The following is a 17778-nucleotide window of genomic DNA, read 5'->3' on the forward strand; positions in this document are numbered from 1 at the left end:
AATAATCAGTTTTAATTACCCTAGTTACATGGAATTAAATGGTCTCCCCTTCCACAAAAAGTTAGCTATACATTCCTATTCCAGCATGTAGCTGGATGATCACCCCACTCCAGCCCTGAAGGGGTTAAAAGCAGCCCTGGAGAGGGCTGCAGCTGGGAAAAGGGATTAAGAACAGCTAGGGAAAGCTGACTATGTAGCTGACCACAGGTGTGGCTGGCTTAATCAGGGCCCAGCTGGCCCTTATAAGCAGGCTGTGGGCCAGAACCTGGGAGGGGAATCTCACTCTAGTCCTGCAGTGGGAAGGGCTAGCTGCTTGGGAGCAAAGTACCTGAAGCAGAGCAGAGCAGTGCTGGGGAAGGACAAAGGGAGCTGGGGAGCTCCAGCCTGGTAAACCCCCAGGCTGCAGGCCTTGTTGAAGGCCTTCGAAAGGTACTGGGGCTGCAGCTGGGGATAGGCAAAGGCAGCAGGTCTGAACCCCTTGCCAATGATGAGCGGCCATTACAGACTGCAGTCTGCCCCAGTGAGCAGGGGCTTGATGATGACTGGCAGTAGCCACTGAGGCAAGGTGGATTTGGGGGGGGGGTTCCCAAGGGAGGGGAGACCCAGAGTGTGGGGGTACTGCTTGGGCAGAACCCCAGGGTAAAGGGCACTGAGGTCTGGGAGGAACATAGGGCCAGCAGCAGGCGAGACACCGGCCTGCAGAGGGCGCTCCGTAAGCTGGAAAAGAGCCAATTCCCAGATGACCAGCAGGAGGTGCTGCACTGGTGAGTCTTCACCTCACTACACAGCACGATTGGAGTTTAACAGAAACTATTTGTTTTAGTTGGGTTCTATATCCTATAATTATCCATGTATTACTGTGACACAAGTTAAACCAGAACACAGCCATTCACAAGGCTGCCATAATTAAGTTTTATTCATCAGTAATGCAACAAGATACTTGTAAAACTTCCAGAGCCTACATAAAAAGTATTTCCATCCACTGACCAGCTTGTCGCCCAAAAATAATTCTAAAAAACATATAACTCTGAAAACAAGACCTTCATCTCAGTCTGACTTAAAGATTATAATGCTGTCTAGTACTGTATACAAAAGGGCTAAATAATTTATGAGCAAAGAGGTTCAATTTAATTATACTAAAGATTTATGTGACCACTAATAGCAAAGTTATTACTCACTCATGTTAAAAAAGTACAAGGACAAACATTAATTCAGACAGTTTTGGTAGTCCTGCTTCTATTTCCAAGCTCTGTTAAGTGGTTAGATGTCTTACTGTTCACATTCTTCTTCTTTTCCCACCTCACCTTCAAACCTGCATCCAGATATGCCAGGAGATCAGGACACACTAGATGCGGTTTAATTAGGCTACAACTTTATTCCTAAATGTCAGGGAGTACCCAGCAGATAAAAGTATACCGTGCAGGTAATTCCCTAATCATTTACCCATCCTGATCCCACCCAAGCAGGTGCTGGGACCTCACCACTTGCCTGGTCCAGGTAAAAGAGGGCTTTTCCTGTGCCGACATGGACCTAAATAGTCCTCCATCTCTTCGTGTCATCAGGGGAGGAATGGGTCAGCATCCCCAGGCTGAAGCTGCTGCAGCAGCAAGTCACTCTCTGGCTATCTAGCCCTTAAAAGGGCCATACACCTTTTTCTACAAGCCAGACAATGACCCCCCACTGCTTAATGTGTGGTGAGGTCATTTCCTAAGTTTTTGTTTCTAACTATCCCAGTGACAATAAGTAGTCTGGTTTTATTCCCACTTAAAAAATGATACCAATATTATAAGAAGTGCTAGCGTTGTTGCTATTCCACACCATGCATATATTTCTTAATAGGTTGTCTTCACAGGATTTAATCAAATTGGACATTATTTCGGCAGTCACAGCAAGACAGAACCTGACTATGGTATTTTGTAATTAAAGTTTAAGTGAAAATTAAGGCAGTAGAACACTGACCATCACATTCTGTGCACACTTCTGGAAGGGAGAATACTCATTATATAGAAAGCTTAGCTATGCATAAACATAGTACAGCCAAAATTTTGGCTTAGCAAGTTAGCTTTTTAGTCATGAGTATTTCACAACTTCGGCCAGATGTTTGACTACTACCCTCACCCCCAGGGGTAGCTGAATTTCAGTGTTCAGCTGCTGGAAAAAAAACAAATGAACAGTAGTTGAATAAAAATATGAAGTCAGACTTCAGTTCATTTTTAACTTCCAATCAACATTTCACACCAACTCTCTATCATTAGGTTACTCAGTTAAATTTTATAATTTACTGTTATTTTTTATGCACTGAAATGTTTCAATTTAGTGTTCTGTTTCTAATGAAAAATTGCAACATTTTAAGGTTTACAGTGGGTGCTTTTCAGAAATAAATTTAACAGCAGATGGACCCATTATGCAACTCAAGACCTAAGACACAATGCCTTCAAAATTTAGAGAACATGCAGTCTGAGTTTCATCTTTGTGGCACTGACCCATCATCTTTAATTATAATCAAGGGTGATTTAGTATTTTAAAATTCCAACCACTTAAAATCAGAATACAGTTACTCGAGACATTTGCTTTAGTTAGTAATGTAACATTTAGATGCTGAAGAGCTGGTGCTGATCAAGCAAATGAAAGATTACAGCTTCTTCAGACTGTCAATTCGTAATCCACATCTTTAGAAGTATTTCCATGTAAAGCACACTTTGTGAAGTCTCGTGATTTTCTTTAATCTAGCCTAAAAAGTCCTACTATTAACTTGTTGAGTCTCAGCTAATAGATACTATGCCTTTTGCATTTGTAGCATCTTCATTTGATTCAAGTTCTACATTTAGAATACTCAAATTCAGTCAGTAAACTGTACGAGACTGAATTATTTATCTTTATTAAGTTCAAGGGCCAAGGACAGCATCTAGAAAGAGAAGTAGATTTCCCATCACCCTTCTTAGCAGTCCATTTCTTTTTCAAACAATCCAGAGTGAAGTTAATTTTTTATCTCAATATCACCATTTTCAACATTTAATAGTAGTTAGTGTTAAGTACAAACTGTATAGACCAATATAGAGATATTCTTACATCATTTCTGAAACAGAGGAAAGCACCTGAATACTATTTGATGCATCTGAAATGGCCCAAGTCAAAACCCACTGGCCAATGTCTCAAAAACATCTATCAATTTCTTTGGATGCTTTAGCCCAAAATTGTTTCGTACATTACCTCACCTCTGAAAAAGGAATATATTATGTAGAGGAAGGGGGAAGTATTATGTTTAAGACATTTCTGGTAGCAATTTACCACTCACCCACCCTTGGCTTAATTCTCTTCCCATGGAAGTTAATAATATAATTCAAGATGACTAACAAAGAAAGAGTTAAACAAATGCTTAGTATTTTTATGTCCACCTTCAATCTGAAATATTTGTAAAAGCAAATGTCAAGTAAACATATTTAGGATCATGTACACTGTTTTAAAATATTTTAAAATAATGCCCTAGTAACGATTAGGATCTATACCATTTATTCTGGTCAAAAAGCCTCTCCCTACTTCATTTTGGACACATTTGTTCCTCAGATAGCACAGCATACCTCCAATTCAACTAAAATACTTACTCAGGGAAACGAAGTATAAAATATTCAAGACCACAGGACTAAACTAAGATTAGTGTTCCCTTCATCAAGCTATTGCCAGGATTAGCTGTAAAATGTGCAATACAGCAAACCTGAAACATTATTTAACTAATATTTTGCACTTCTAAAGTACTGTGAAGGTTCTTGTATACATACATGTTTAACTTGCAAGGAGACTTCCATGGTTCTTGGAAAACTAAGTTTGAATAGAGCTTTATATTTCTAATCAGAGCATCCTCTACTTAAAATCAAGAGTTTTAAATCTTAAATAAAACTACAACATGAGTATCAAATAAATCTCAAGATTTTATGTACTGATCAATTCTCAGATTTGAATAGTCAATTTCATTATTTAAACTCAATACAACTTGAGTCAATTAATGGTTATTTGTTATATTAGCTTTAGAAATAACTGTGGCTAGAGAGATTCCATGAAATTAGCCAAGTACTTATTGGATCGTCCATTCTGGTACAAAGTAATATTTTCATTTGAGGGGTTTCTTTTAAACTACTACTTGCACTCCCTTTTATAGAGTAGAGTGATATCACTGTTTCAAGATCTCTTGGGCACTCTCCTCCCAAATGACAGTTTTTCAAGGAAGTTCTGCAGCTTGAGGCTGGGTGCCATATCACACATCTGGGAATACAAGACAACTCTCAACAAGAAGGTTCTTCTTAAATCATATCATTTTACGAGAGATTACGAAAGGAAAGAATCAGCCTCTCTCTTTCTCCACCACTAAAGCCTGGTTCATCTTTCATTTCAGATCAAGTTGGCTCCTCTGAGTTGCTGACATAACTCCAATATGCTTATAAAATGATGATTTTTCTTCTCACACACTGGTGACATCCCCTCTCTGGTGAGCCCCAAACTTCCATATTTTGATTTCAACCATCTTCAGCTGCAAGGTTCTGTTTAACTGCACACTGTTGTCTGTTTTTGCTTTTCCTCTTATTCCATATACTCCTGAACATCTTACTATTCCTCTTATCTCAGTCTCACTTTCTGCTTTGCTCTTACATGCTCTCCTTTTTTGCAGTAGTTCTATTTCATGTATACCCAGCATCTTTACTCACTCTGTCCAATCCACTTTGATGAAGATATCCAAACACAAATCTCCATACGCATTGCCTTTAGAGGCACTTGGGCTTTGGCTTAATCTATGTATCTTGTATAATAGAGTCCTGCATCAGAGAAGACCTCTTTGTCTTATGTATTGATGTGCCAGATACAACCATCTACAATAAGAAATGTTTCACCAAATCCTTGAAAAGAAGAACATTAGGTTCTTAAGTGGCAGTATAGTACTCAACCCACCTTAGACTTGATGGAGATGGAAAATCATAGCCTCTGTAAAAATATTCTTTATAAAACCATGAGTTTCTCTACTTAACATTTCACCAGTAAAGAAAAAGTGATAAATTTAATGACATGTACGTTTACAGTCACATTATTCTGCCTGTCCTACATTATCCTTCATTTCAATGTCGTCATGACTTTAGCAATCTGTTTCCATTAATACCAGGAATTTGAATTGTAGGGCGTTATTGCATGTGCCTTAGTCTCCATGTTTTTTGCCTGGAGTAATTTGCACATACAAAAAAAAAAAAATCAAGAACTATGTGGAAGTCTGGCTCAAGCGCTATATTCCACGTGAAATTTGGCATTATAATTTTTCAGATGGAGTGAGACACTTAATCACTGTATTGAAATAAGAACAAGCAATAGGTTGGAATTCCAGTGTGAGCAAATAGAGAGGCAAGAGTAGTCTCTAAGGTGCCACAAGTACTCCTTTTCTTTTTGCGAATACAGACTAACATGGCTGTTACTCTGAAACATATAATCTGAGTGACATTTTCAAATCTGAAATTTTCAGCATTCAACATCTGCAGAACACTGACTTGTATCCCTGGTCTTTTTAGACCTTGAAACAGCCCTTATCCTTCAGATTATGCAAGGACACACAGGCCATTGATTACTGACTGATTCTTTTAGCATCTCAAGTGTTTTGGGCTAGTGTGCCCAAATAAAAGACATGATTAATCACATCCGATTGGACTGTGTCTACCACTGGACTAAATGTCAGCATAGTTTAGTTCAATTTTATTATTCATACTCTGACTTTAAGGCCAGAAGGGACCACTGTGATCATCTAGTCTGACCTCCTGCACGTTGCAGGCACAGAACCTCACCCACCCACTTGTGTAATAGACCTCTAACCTGTGAGTTACTAAAGTTCTCAAATCATGTTTTAAAGATTTCAAGTTACAGAGAATTCACCATTTACACTAGTTTAAACCTGCAAGTGACTCATGCTCCATGCTGCAAAGGAAGGCGAACCCCCCCCCAGGATCTCTGCCAATCTGACCTGGGGGAAAATTCCTTCCTGACCCCAAATGTGGCAATCAGTTAGCCCCTGAGCATGTGGCCAAAGCCCACCAGGCAGATACCTGGGAAAGCATTCTCTGTAGTAACTCGCAGCCTCCCCATCTAGTGTCCCCTCTCCAGCCATTGGGGATTTTTGCTACTGGCAGTTGCCGATGTTCAAGCGTATTTATCCCTCTGATACATTTATAGAAAGCAATAGTTTCTCCTATCAGCCTTCTTTTGGTTAGGCTAAACAAGCCAAGCTCGAGTCTCATTTCCTAAGGTAGGTTTTCCATTCCTTGGATCATCCTAGTAGCTCTTCTCTGCACCTATTCCAGTTTGAACTGATCTTTAATAAACACGGGAGACCAGAACTGCACACAATGTACTACATGAGGTCTCACCAGTGCCTTCTAGAATGGTACTAACACTTCCCTGTCTTAACTGGAATACCTCATCTGATGCATCCTAGGACTTCATTAGCCTTTTGCATGGCCACATCACACTGTTGATCATAGGATGACTATGAGCGGCCAAACAGACATACGTCTTTCTCCTACTCTGCCACTTTCCACTAAAATCCCCAGCTTATAGGAAAATTCTTGTTGTTAGTCCCTAAATGCATGACCTTGCACTTTTCACTATTAAATTTCATCCCATTTCCATTACTGCAGTTTACAAGGTCATCCAGATCTTCTTGTATGTTATTCTGGTCCTCCTCCATATTGGCAATACCTCCCAACTTTGTGTCATCTGCAAATTTTATTAAATTCTATTATCTTGATTTAGGGCTCGTCTCTACTACCGGGGAGATCGACGCTGCTGCAATTGATGCAGCAGGTGACTATTTAGCAGATCTAGCAAAGACACACTAAATCGATGACAGAGCACTCTCCAGTCAACCCCAGCACTCCAGCTCCCCAAGAAGATTAAGTCAAGTCAACGGGAGAGTGTCTTAGGAAAGTAGACTTACGTTATGTCGACTCCAGCTACATGAATAACGTAGCTGGAGTCGACATAACTTAGGTAGACTTACCCTGGTAGCGAAAACAAGCCCTGAAAGAAGTACAGGCTCAATAAATGCCAGTTATTCACCTGATTTATAGGCAAAATGATAATCCCATGGTTACTCAAGTGCTGCATGACAATTCCTGAAAATGGCATCCTAGGACCAACCAGACTATACGTTTTATAGGCTTGTCAGCCTGACATCGATCCCACATAAAGATAATGGAAAGGCTGATATGGGACTCAAACAAACAACTGAAGGCAGACAATGTAATTAATGCAAATCAATATGGGTTTATGGAAAACAGATCCTGTCAAAACTTACCTTTTTTTGGTAAGATTACAAGTTTGATTGATAAAGGTAATAGTGTTGATGTAATATACTTAGACTTCTGTAAGGCATTTTACTTAGTACCACACAACATTTTGATTAAAAAACTAGAATATAGAAAATTAACATGGCACACACATTAAATCAGTGATACTCAATTAGATTGACCTGCAGGCCAATTCGAGAATTTCATGACAAGAGGCAGGCCATTTGTGCAGAAAGCTGACCAAAAAAAACCCCCAAAAACCACAAACTTAGGCTGCCAATAAATGAAGACTGATTGCCACAAACACGGGTGGTAATGTTGATTATAAACTTTATTAAAAGATAAACGTTGCAATCTCTAATGGGAGAGGAGACATTGACGATCTCTGGCAAGCTTTGTGAAGAGTGATTTGTAGGAGGCCAGGGCAACATGAATGCACTGGTGAAGATGCTCATCTGTCAGGCAATCACAGTGTTGGTTTATCATATTTATGGTAGAAAACCCAGATTAGCAGAGAGATGTTGATCCAAGCATCTTTTAAAAAGATAATTACTAGATTCTGGCTATTCTGAAACTGGTCAGCCTACTGAGTCCAGAAATCACAAAGTCCCACTACTCTGAATTTTGCCTTCAAGACATCAGAGCTCTGGAGCCTTACAATTTCTAATTGAAAGGCACCTTCATCAGCTGAATCAAGATTGTTCTTTGCTTCAGAAGGCCAGTGTTCTTTGCTTCAGCAGAGACAACAAAATGCATCACGAACAAATAAAAGCAAATCCTTCAGAATTTTAAAATTCTGAAATCTCATTTTAAAATTTTCGCTCAGATTGTTTAGGAATTCTTGTATCATTTTCACAGACCTTTCATCTGTAGCTACTACGTGCAATGTGGGAAAGTGCAACATCTCTCCTGTCGTCTCCCCGAAAGATTACAAGATTCCTCTGAAAGGCACATACTTTTTCAAACAGATTCCTGACACTGCTTGCATGGCCTTGAAGTTGCAAGTTGAGAAAATTCAAGTGACCAGCAATATGGCACAAAAAGGCTACTTGTGACAGAGGGAACATCATTCATAAATTGCAGGAACTTGCAAGTCTTGTGGTTTGAAAGAAATTCTATTATTTCTTTTTGAAGTACACAAACATCTCTAACACACTCCCCCTCCTTAACCAGAGAAACTAGTCATGCTGCAACAGGTCTCCGTATTCAGCCAAAATGTCTTGTAAAAAAGCTTTAAAAAGACGATGATGCAAGCTAGAAGTTGAGTGTATGTGGTTCACATACACAATGTAATCTAATTACAACACCATTGTTTTTTTTCATGTCCCCAGAAAACTTACTGCACAGAATAGTCTGGTAAATGATGCAGTGAAGTATATTTAATGAAGCATGTATTGCTGCCAAATGTGAAGCAAAGCCCTTCTCTTTCCCTGTCATGGAGGGACATCAGTCTGTAACAAGCAAGTTAACTTTCTCCAGGTCTAAAACTACTATTTTTTTTTTCAAAAAAATACTTTTACCTTTTCAAAAATTATCTCTTCTGTGGTGTAGGTTTCTAATTGTATTATGCACAAAAATTTTCATTGAAGATCATAAAATCTAACAAACAGCGATAGCTGGGCAGTGTCACTTAAATCACTTGATCATCCACTGCAAGAAACCTATATTTGGCATTTTTTTAAATTGGAAAGCAGTGCTCACAACCAATCCTCATAAATTACATCCAATCTTCACACTGCAGTGGAATCAGACAGGGGATCTTGCTTCACATGGGGCACATCATCTTTGCTTTTATCTTCAACAAAAAGCTCTTCCAGCATTTCCAATGTTCACTCTTTCACAAACATCCAGGAAAGGCTCTCCTTTTAACCAGTACCAACATGATCCAAAGAGAAGGAAGTGTTGCTTTTTCTTGTAGATTGGCTGATGCTGTGACAATAAAATTTTAAGTGTGATACAAAGACTTCAGATTTTCCATTTTGTCACATCTCACAACACTGCCAGGAGGATAGGCCACGTTGAAGTTACTGTGGTTTGATTCAAAGTGGTGCCTCATGTTGACAGCCTTACAGACTGATGCAGTCATTTGGCATATTAAAACACAAAGGTTTTGCATTTAAAGGGGGTAGTTTAATAAAGAAAATCTGCTGTCCAGTGTGGATTAAAAGCTTGGTTTTGCTGTTGACTGTGTGACATTTACTCCCAGTTGTGTTGATTTTTGGCTCTAACTAAAAAAAAAGGACACAATTGTATCGCTATTGTGAGAACTTAAGATCCAGTAACAAATGCTTAATTTGCACTGGGGATGAGCCCTCGCACCTCTGGGCTCCCAGCCAGCATCTGCCATTCCCTGGCTGACCAGCAGCAGCAGCGCACAAGTAAGGGTGGCAATACCCCATGCCACTGTTACTTCCGCCACACTGCTAGCAGTGGCATTGCCTTCTGAGCTGGGCAGTCGGCAAGCAGCTGTTGCTCTCCAGCCGCCCAGCTGGTGCTTAATTTGTCCCAGAGCTGAGCCCCGGCACCTTTTTCATTACAAATTAAGCACTGCCAGTAAGTTACTTACTAAGGAAGTCATAGACAAATGATAGGCAGTGCATCACTGTTCGTGAATGTAATTCTAAACATTTTTTAAGGTGAGCTAGCAGGTCACGCTGGAAGCCTCGGTGGGCCACATCTGGCCCATGAACTTCTCACTGCATATCTCTGTATTAAATGGATTAACAGTAACGGGCTAACTGATAGGTCTCAAAATGTAATTGTAAACAAGGAATTGTTACTAAGCAAGTTGTTTTCAGTGGGATCTGTAGACATCAGTTCTTAGTCCTATGCTATTTAGGATTTTTAATCAATGCTGGAAGAAAAAAAATCACCACTGATGAAATCTGAAATGGCTTGAAAACTGGCGGCGTGGTAAATAATGAAGACAAGTCACTGATATAGAACACTCTAGATCGCTTGGTAACAGGGGTGCAAGAAAATAATATGTATTTTAATATGGCTAAATGTAAATATATACATCTGGCAACAAAGAATTTAGGTGATACTTACAGAATGACTATCCTGGGAAGTAGTGACTCTGAAAAACTTTTGGGCGTCATGGTGGATAAGTCAGCTGAACACGAGCTCCCAGGGTAATAACAGTGGCCAAAAGATGGATCCATCAACAAGGGAATCTCAAGAACGAGTGGAGGGGTTATTTTACTAGTGCACCAGTGCAACTGCTGTGGGAATACAGTGTTCAGTTCTGGTGCCCACAATTCAAGAAGGATGATGATCAATTGGAGGGGGTTCAGAGAAGAGCCATGAGAAGAATTAAAGGATTAGAAAACATGCCTTATACTTATAGACTCAAGGAGCTCAATCAATTTAGCTTAAGACAGATAAGGTTAAAAGGTGACTTGATTACTGTCTATAAGATGGGGAACAAATATTTAGCAATGGGACTCTTCCATCTAGCACAGAAAATGTAACCTGATCCAATGGCTGGAAATTGAAGACAAATTCAGACTGGAAATAAGGCAAACTTTTAATGGTGAGAGTAATTAACCATTGGAACAATTTACCAAGGGTTGTGATGGATTCTCCATCACTGAATTTTTAATCAAGAGTGGACTTTTTCCTAAATGATATGCTCTCGGAATTATTTTAGGGAAGTTCCATGGCCTGTGCTATACAGGAAGTCAGCCTAGAGGACCACAGCAGTCCCTTCCAGCCTTAGAATCCATAAAGTACTGTGAGATTATGTCTAGCCAGCATATTATAAACTACAGTAGTTGTAGGAGATTGATTACAATACATTGTCCAATAGAAACCCATCAGACGTACTTGATTCAGTAACTGCTCAATTTTTTTCATCTTTCACACTCAAATTAGTCAATTAGTTGAAGTTCAATTTGTGCTTTTCCTGTTTTAAGTAAGCACATATGACAACAGTACTGCTGCTTTTCCAATATTCCCCATAAAAACACCAGGCCTTTTTCTTAATGACCCCTAACAAAAAGTAGAGGCAACAAGTGGTACTAATGTCTTCTGTAGAGCTTGGTAAAGTTGTTTTTTTTGACAAATAGTTTGTTTGCCAAAAATGCAGTTTTGATCAACCCAAAGCAATTTGTTAATTTGACCAATAGTTGCAGCAAGTTTCTTTTCCCTGAGACCTACAGGCCATTCACAGAATACCCAACGGAGAGAGGTGGTGGCAATGGTCATTCAGTGTGGCAATTAATAGAATCACTCAGCCAGAAACCTGGCATGACTCTGTAGCATTGGATAGATCATTCACCAAGGACGTAGGACACTTATATTCAAGTCTATGCTCCAATGACTAATTATTATTTATTTACACATAATTACACCTTCACTAGGAGACTCTGACAAAGCCCCCGCCAGACTATTCCATATTCCCCGCCAGACTCCTGCAACAAGGGACAATGAAATTCAATTCCCCCCACCAATTCACATGGGTGAATTGAACCCCATCTCCCACACCACAGGTGAATGTCCTAACCACTGAGCTACAACTTACCAAGGAGGGCAGCAGCACTATGCTCACCTCTGGCCCTTTTGTGAATTTAGCACTTTAAAAATGCCTGAAAATATTAGTTTTGGTTTCAACTAAAGAGATTTCATTTGATTTGATTTCTTTTGGATTCAGTTTTCCTGAACACTCGAGAGGTCCAGGTACCTTGTGCTGTGTGGCTGTTCATGTGGGCTCTCCAACCTAACAGGGATGGATCTGTAATAACGCTCCTGTCCAGAGTGGAAGGGAGAAAAGAGAAGGTGACTCACCTTGTGCAGTAACTGAGGTTCTTCAAGATGGTTGTTCCTGTGGGGAGTGCTCCTCCTCAGGTGTCTGTGCCATTTCAGGCACAGGGAGCACCCACACCTAAGGTGGAGCACCCACAGGAACACTCGAAGAAGGGACTCCCATGCATACCTGATGAGGGTTTGTCCATCACAGCAGAGAAAATACTACTTTGACTGGAAATGTCACCAAGAGGTTCATGGAATGGCAATTTAGAGAATATACTGACTGCAGCTGTGTTTGAAAGCAACAAAGAGAGAGTCTTCTGAATGGGGTGACATAGGTGCATGAGGCCATATGACCTAGGAAAGAGACAGACATGACTTGACCGGTACTCAAAGATTGTTTGGGACGTGAGCGATGATAGTTTTCATGGCTTGGAACCTGTTCTTGGGCAGATATGCTCTTGCAGAGGTAGAATTTGAGGTTGCCCTGATGAAGCCCAGAGGGGGGAGGAGGGTTCCCATTCTGGGTCCGATTGAGGACACATGGTCTTCTCCATGAGATATCTGTGGAGACAAAAGTTCCTGCCCTTCTCAGGTATGGCTAGGGAATGACTGGGAAATACTGCACCTCGCCATGATGTGGACTTCCCCAAGGTAATACAGGCAGTGCTGGTGCTCATCACTGACCAAGAAGAATCGCAGACAGGAAGCAGAGTTTGATGCCTGGAGTCCTGGGCCTAGTCTGGCACCCAAACAGGGTATGGGGGTCCCCTCAGGAGACTAACACTAACTGTAAAAACTCTTAAAAATGTTAACTATTTATGAACTAAGTAATTCCTATTTTGTAGAATGAAGCCAAAGCCATGGACGCTGAAGGTTCTCATTTGGTGGTGAGAAGGAACTGGAGAGGCAGTTAGTATGACCTGCCCTTTATTCCCTCAGACAGAGGCATGAGGTGAACCAGAGCACTTGCACAGACCAGTGGATGCTACTTTCAAATTCTCCAGCTCTGAATGCATGGTGCGTATGCGTAACCCCACAATGCAATACAATGGGGACTAGCATTTGAAGAAGCAGCACTGCTTTCTCCATTAGGACCTTTAACTTTAAGACAGTGTTTTTAGTTAAAGTTCTTCTATACCTTCATTCCAAACCTCCTCTTCTGCAAAGAAAATTTGCATCTCAATATCTTAGAGATCTTTGAATATGTCAATGAAGTAATGGATAAAGGATAAATGGATAAAATATATTAATTTCAGCTTCCAAATATTCTCTGACAAGATTCCTCATAAGTTACCACAAAAAGTCCACATGGTCATCACATGAGAAAGTAAATTTTGTCATGGTTCAGTAACTGACTAGGAAACAAAGTCAAAAGTAGAATTAAATGGCTGATTTTTCTTATGGTGAAAGATTAACAGTAGAGCGCACCAAGGTTATATACCAAGGCCAAGAGTTTAATATATTTGTTAATAGTCTGGAGTAGGGAGAGAGGCCAGTAATGAGGAAACAAAATTTACAGTTCATATGAAGTTATAGATTAGTGAGAACCACAAAGGACTGAGGATTTTCAGACGGACCTAAACAAGTTAGGTTATTTGGCAGCATGACAGTAGGTGAATGCAATGTCAAAAAATGCAAAGAAAAGCACACTGTATGGAAAAAAAAATCAAGAATTCTCTTACAATTCCCAAGGGTCTAAATAGACTTAATCTTCTTACGAAAGGGGCACAGATGTCAATGTTGGCCGCTCAATGAAGACCTCTACTAAAGGTAGATACATGGTTTAAAAAAAAAAGGAAATGGTATCAGGATGCCTAAGGAATAGGATAGCGACTAATACAAAGGTTTTATATAAGAACATTGCATACATCACTTGTGTGGCCTCAACTGAAACAGTGGATGCAGTACTGGCCACCACATCTCAAAGAAAGGTCTATTGCAGAATGCAAAGGGTTTCAGAGAACAGTGGTGAGAATGATCAAGGGCATGCAAAAATATTAGGATTGTTTACCATAGAACTAAAAGGAATAAGAGCAGACATGATAAAATTTAAATAATGAATGGAATAGAGAAGGTAGACAGGGAGGACAGAAGTTCCCAGTCTCATTACACAAGAACAAGTAGACATTTAGCGACACTATCGGACAGCAAATTCAAAATTGAATTAAGGAAATAACTTTTCACACAATCTGTGATTAGATTGTGAAACTGATTGCCTCAAGAAGTTGAAGTCAAGAATGTTCAAATTTTAACAAGGGACTGGACATTTACATCAATAAGAGCATCAGTTTTCATAATTAATACTTTTGCAAGACACTAAGCCTTGATGCTTAAAGCAATCTCTATGAGATATCAGAGTGAGACCGAATTGTGTGTGTATGGGGGGGGGGGGGAGCAGGAGGAGAGGGAGAAGAAGTTTTCATCAGGCTTACAATGTTCTTGGTCTTACAGTGGTCCATAACTCCATAATTAAGGACTTCACTATTTAACTAGGGTGAAGGAAATGCTGTTTTTTTGCAGAAATTTTCCTTCAGGCAATTCTGAACAAAAACTATAGAATGTGTGAACCAAGTGGCAAATCTGCATTCAGTGTGAAAACTCAGCTTTGTTCCAAAGCTGAAGTCTTCTCCTGGTGCCCAAATCTCCATCACCCTTTTCTTCCCATTTCACCTTAATAAGTCCCGTTGCTTTTAAACCCAATTCATCTCAGTGATTCTGTGTGAAAGAAAAAACAAAGGTCTAACAGATGCCTTCCCTGCTATTTAAGGTACAAGACAGTCACACTGGTCTTTTTCTCCCCTTAACACATAACTAGAGCCTTAATTATTTCAGGCTATCCCAGCTGCATCTTCTCTCTCTCTCTCACCTCATTGTGGTAAAATGAGCAGTCAATATTCAAATGGTAGTATCTTGTGTATCAAAGTTTTCTTGCTTTATATGGTTAGTAAGTTAAGAGGAAGGAATTACAGAAAAAATTCAGCCCATTGACTGAATTTGCAAAGTATTTTACAAACCTGTATTACAATGGAGCTTGATATGGTAAAGCTTTAACAAAAATTTCATTAAATACTATGGATACTGAAATACTGAACTGAAGCCCAGATTAGAGCACTCCTAATGAATGAAACTCTAGGTAGAGTGAAGTCATTTCTGTTATTGACTTCAATGGGACCAGGATTTCACTCCTGGTCTGAGGTTCAAAATCCACATCCAGCCTCAGTTTTGAGGCTCATAACACCTCTAAATTTTATGAGGGGGTTGGGTATAGTGCATTACATAAAGTTAAATACTAATATTCCCCATTGAGGATGCTTTCAGTAATGAATGTTAAAATTAGTTGTATGTATGTTGCTTAATACAGAACAAACCTTTCTAGTAAATCAACCAAGTCTGACTGACAGCAGAGTTGACTAGTTCAATTATGACAAAGGTACTCAGGGGCCTATACTGCCGCCCCCACTCCCGCAATCACAGAAGCCATCATTGTAAGGCACCTCCGCTACTGAAAGACCATACACTAGGCTAACAGGATGGCCACTCCTGTGGTTCTTCCATGGCAGGGGGCATTATTAATTCATCTGTGTAAGGAAGCTTACACTGACAAACCATTAATACTTCTAACAATGCAGTTCTGTCCCCATCTTTTCAGGTGCACTAAAATATTCTGAAGCATAAAATAATCAACTGTCATTTACGAGTTATTTTGCTTTAGAGCAGCTATGGCAGTTGTGTTTAATACATGCCAATTTCAGCAAATTACAGCATTTCCATGTAAAGTTAATATATTATAGAGAAAACAAATAGCTAATTAAAATTAAACCCTTTTAATGCTTTAATACTTCAGTAAAATAGTTGTTTCTTCCACTTAAGTTTAAATCAACATCATGTTGCAAAAATCCAACGTTAGTCAATTCCCGTTACAAGGACCTGTACATATAACACTGAAGTATTCTTGTAAGCAACATAATGTTAGTTAGCACATGCTTATTCTCTGTTTTGAAATGTTAAAATTACTCATTCACCTACCTGAAGCATGACTTCTTTCTGAGATACAGAAAGGGCTCTTTCCTCATATGAAGGTGGTGGTTTGTGTGTGGGTGGAAGATCAATCCTGCATAAAAAGATTATACAGTTTAACTTGGCATATTTGTGAAGACCAAATGAACAGTAACGTCAGTATTCTCCACAGTAATACCTTCACAGAAACGCCCTGGATACATATTCTACAGTTTGTTTCCTCGCACCACTAATAGATCTACAATGAAACTGAGTTTTGTAAACGTAACTTATTGGCAACCACCAATTACATGCACCTTCGTATTCTTTAACTCTACTTATTCTTCCTATGGTATGTGTTCTTTGTAATCAGATTTGCATACGAGATGCTTACTTTGGATAACTGTCTGCAGTACAGAAAAAAAGTACTAATTGAAACAATGGGAATTATTTGATTTCTCTATGTTCAAATTAAAAATATTTTTTTAAATTATGGGAAAGACTTCAGTGTACTAAGAACCTTAACTATGAATACTCAAATGTTAGGGATATAATTTCTAGCTGAGGCCTAGCCTGACATGAGTAATTAACACACACAGGGAGACCTCATTCTTTGGAAGACAGGATTAGGTAGTAACAATCATTGGACTGAAAACAGGACATATGCACTAAGGTAAGTATATAGGTCAGTAAACTAAAAAGAATATCTGAGCAAACTAACCTAAGAGGGAGAACACAGTGAACTATTTGTTATGACCTACATAAGAGACAAATAAGCTAGGAATGTAGAGATGAGATAAAGAGGAAGCCGAACCATGGACAGAGCATGGACAATACATGCTGTACGGGCACTGGTTCTCGCAAAGTAACCAAGCCAATACACAAATATGTGATGTAATGCATAGTAAATGCAAAGGGATGTGTAATGTATATAAAAGTGAGAGAGTAACTTTGGAGCTGTGAAGTACCCTGCATCCAGCCCCCCGCTTTTGAGTCTTATCAACTCCGCATAGCACTATTGTACGCCAAATAAAAATACCTGAGTGATGAAGTGGAATTGAGTTCTTGGGAAGCTCATGGAGAGAGGTCTGAGGGAATCCCAACATTATCATCCTTAATGAATTTTGTTAGATTTGAGTAAATCTTAAGGTAAGTGCTTACTTTGAAAGTTACCTCTTCTCTTCTGAGAATACCTAATTTGTGAATCTTCATTAATTAAGATAAAGTATTTCCACACAGAAAAGGAGAGAACCAAAAAAGTAAATGTGTTCTCTACATCTGTCTCCAAGTACCGGCATGGAAGGGGAAGTTGGAAGCTGGAGCTCATAATATATACTAAGGAAGACGTGAGTGTGTAGGTGCTAGGCAACTGGAGGAGCTGTTAAATCTTTACTGTCCCAGAACAGCCAAAGTAAACTAGAATGATTTTAACAATGCATTGCAGACCTGAAAAAATAAGACTGAACTACACTTGTTTATATTACTTTTCATTTAACATGTAGTTTAAGGATTCTTTTAGTGATGAAGAGTTAGTCAGTTAAGTCCCATCTGACTAGTACCTCATGGATTTATTTTTGTCCACTTAATATTCATGATGATCCCATGAACTTCAACTGCAGTTAAACATCTGAGCCTAGAGTTTTGTTTTCTATGTTACTGTAGTGTGTAGTTCAATTACGAACAAGTGAAGCAGCACCTAAGAATGAACGTATGATTT

General features: G+C 39.4%; 1 protein-coding gene across 1 annotated transcript in view; it reads right to left on the reverse strand.

Annotated features, from left to right (window-relative positions):
• The window catches only part of NECTIN3 (nectin cell adhesion molecule 3), a 119398-nt gene that overhangs the window by 21810 nt on the left and 79810 nt on the right, over positions 1 to 17778 (reverse strand). Inside the window, exon 7 of the mRNA XM_084638406.1 lies at positions 16092 to 16176. Within this exon, the coding sequence (XP_084494532.1) occupies positions 16092 to 16176 (85 nt within the window). The remainder of the gene's footprint in view (positions 1 to 16091; positions 16177 to 17778) is intronic.

The sequence above is a fragment of the Lepidochelys olivacea genome (genome assembly GCF_965140295.1).
Source record: "Lepidochelys olivacea isolate rLepOli2 genome assembly, chromosome: 1".
Classification (NCBI taxonomy): Eukaryota; Metazoa; Chordata; order Testudines; family Cheloniidae; genus Lepidochelys; species Lepidochelys olivacea.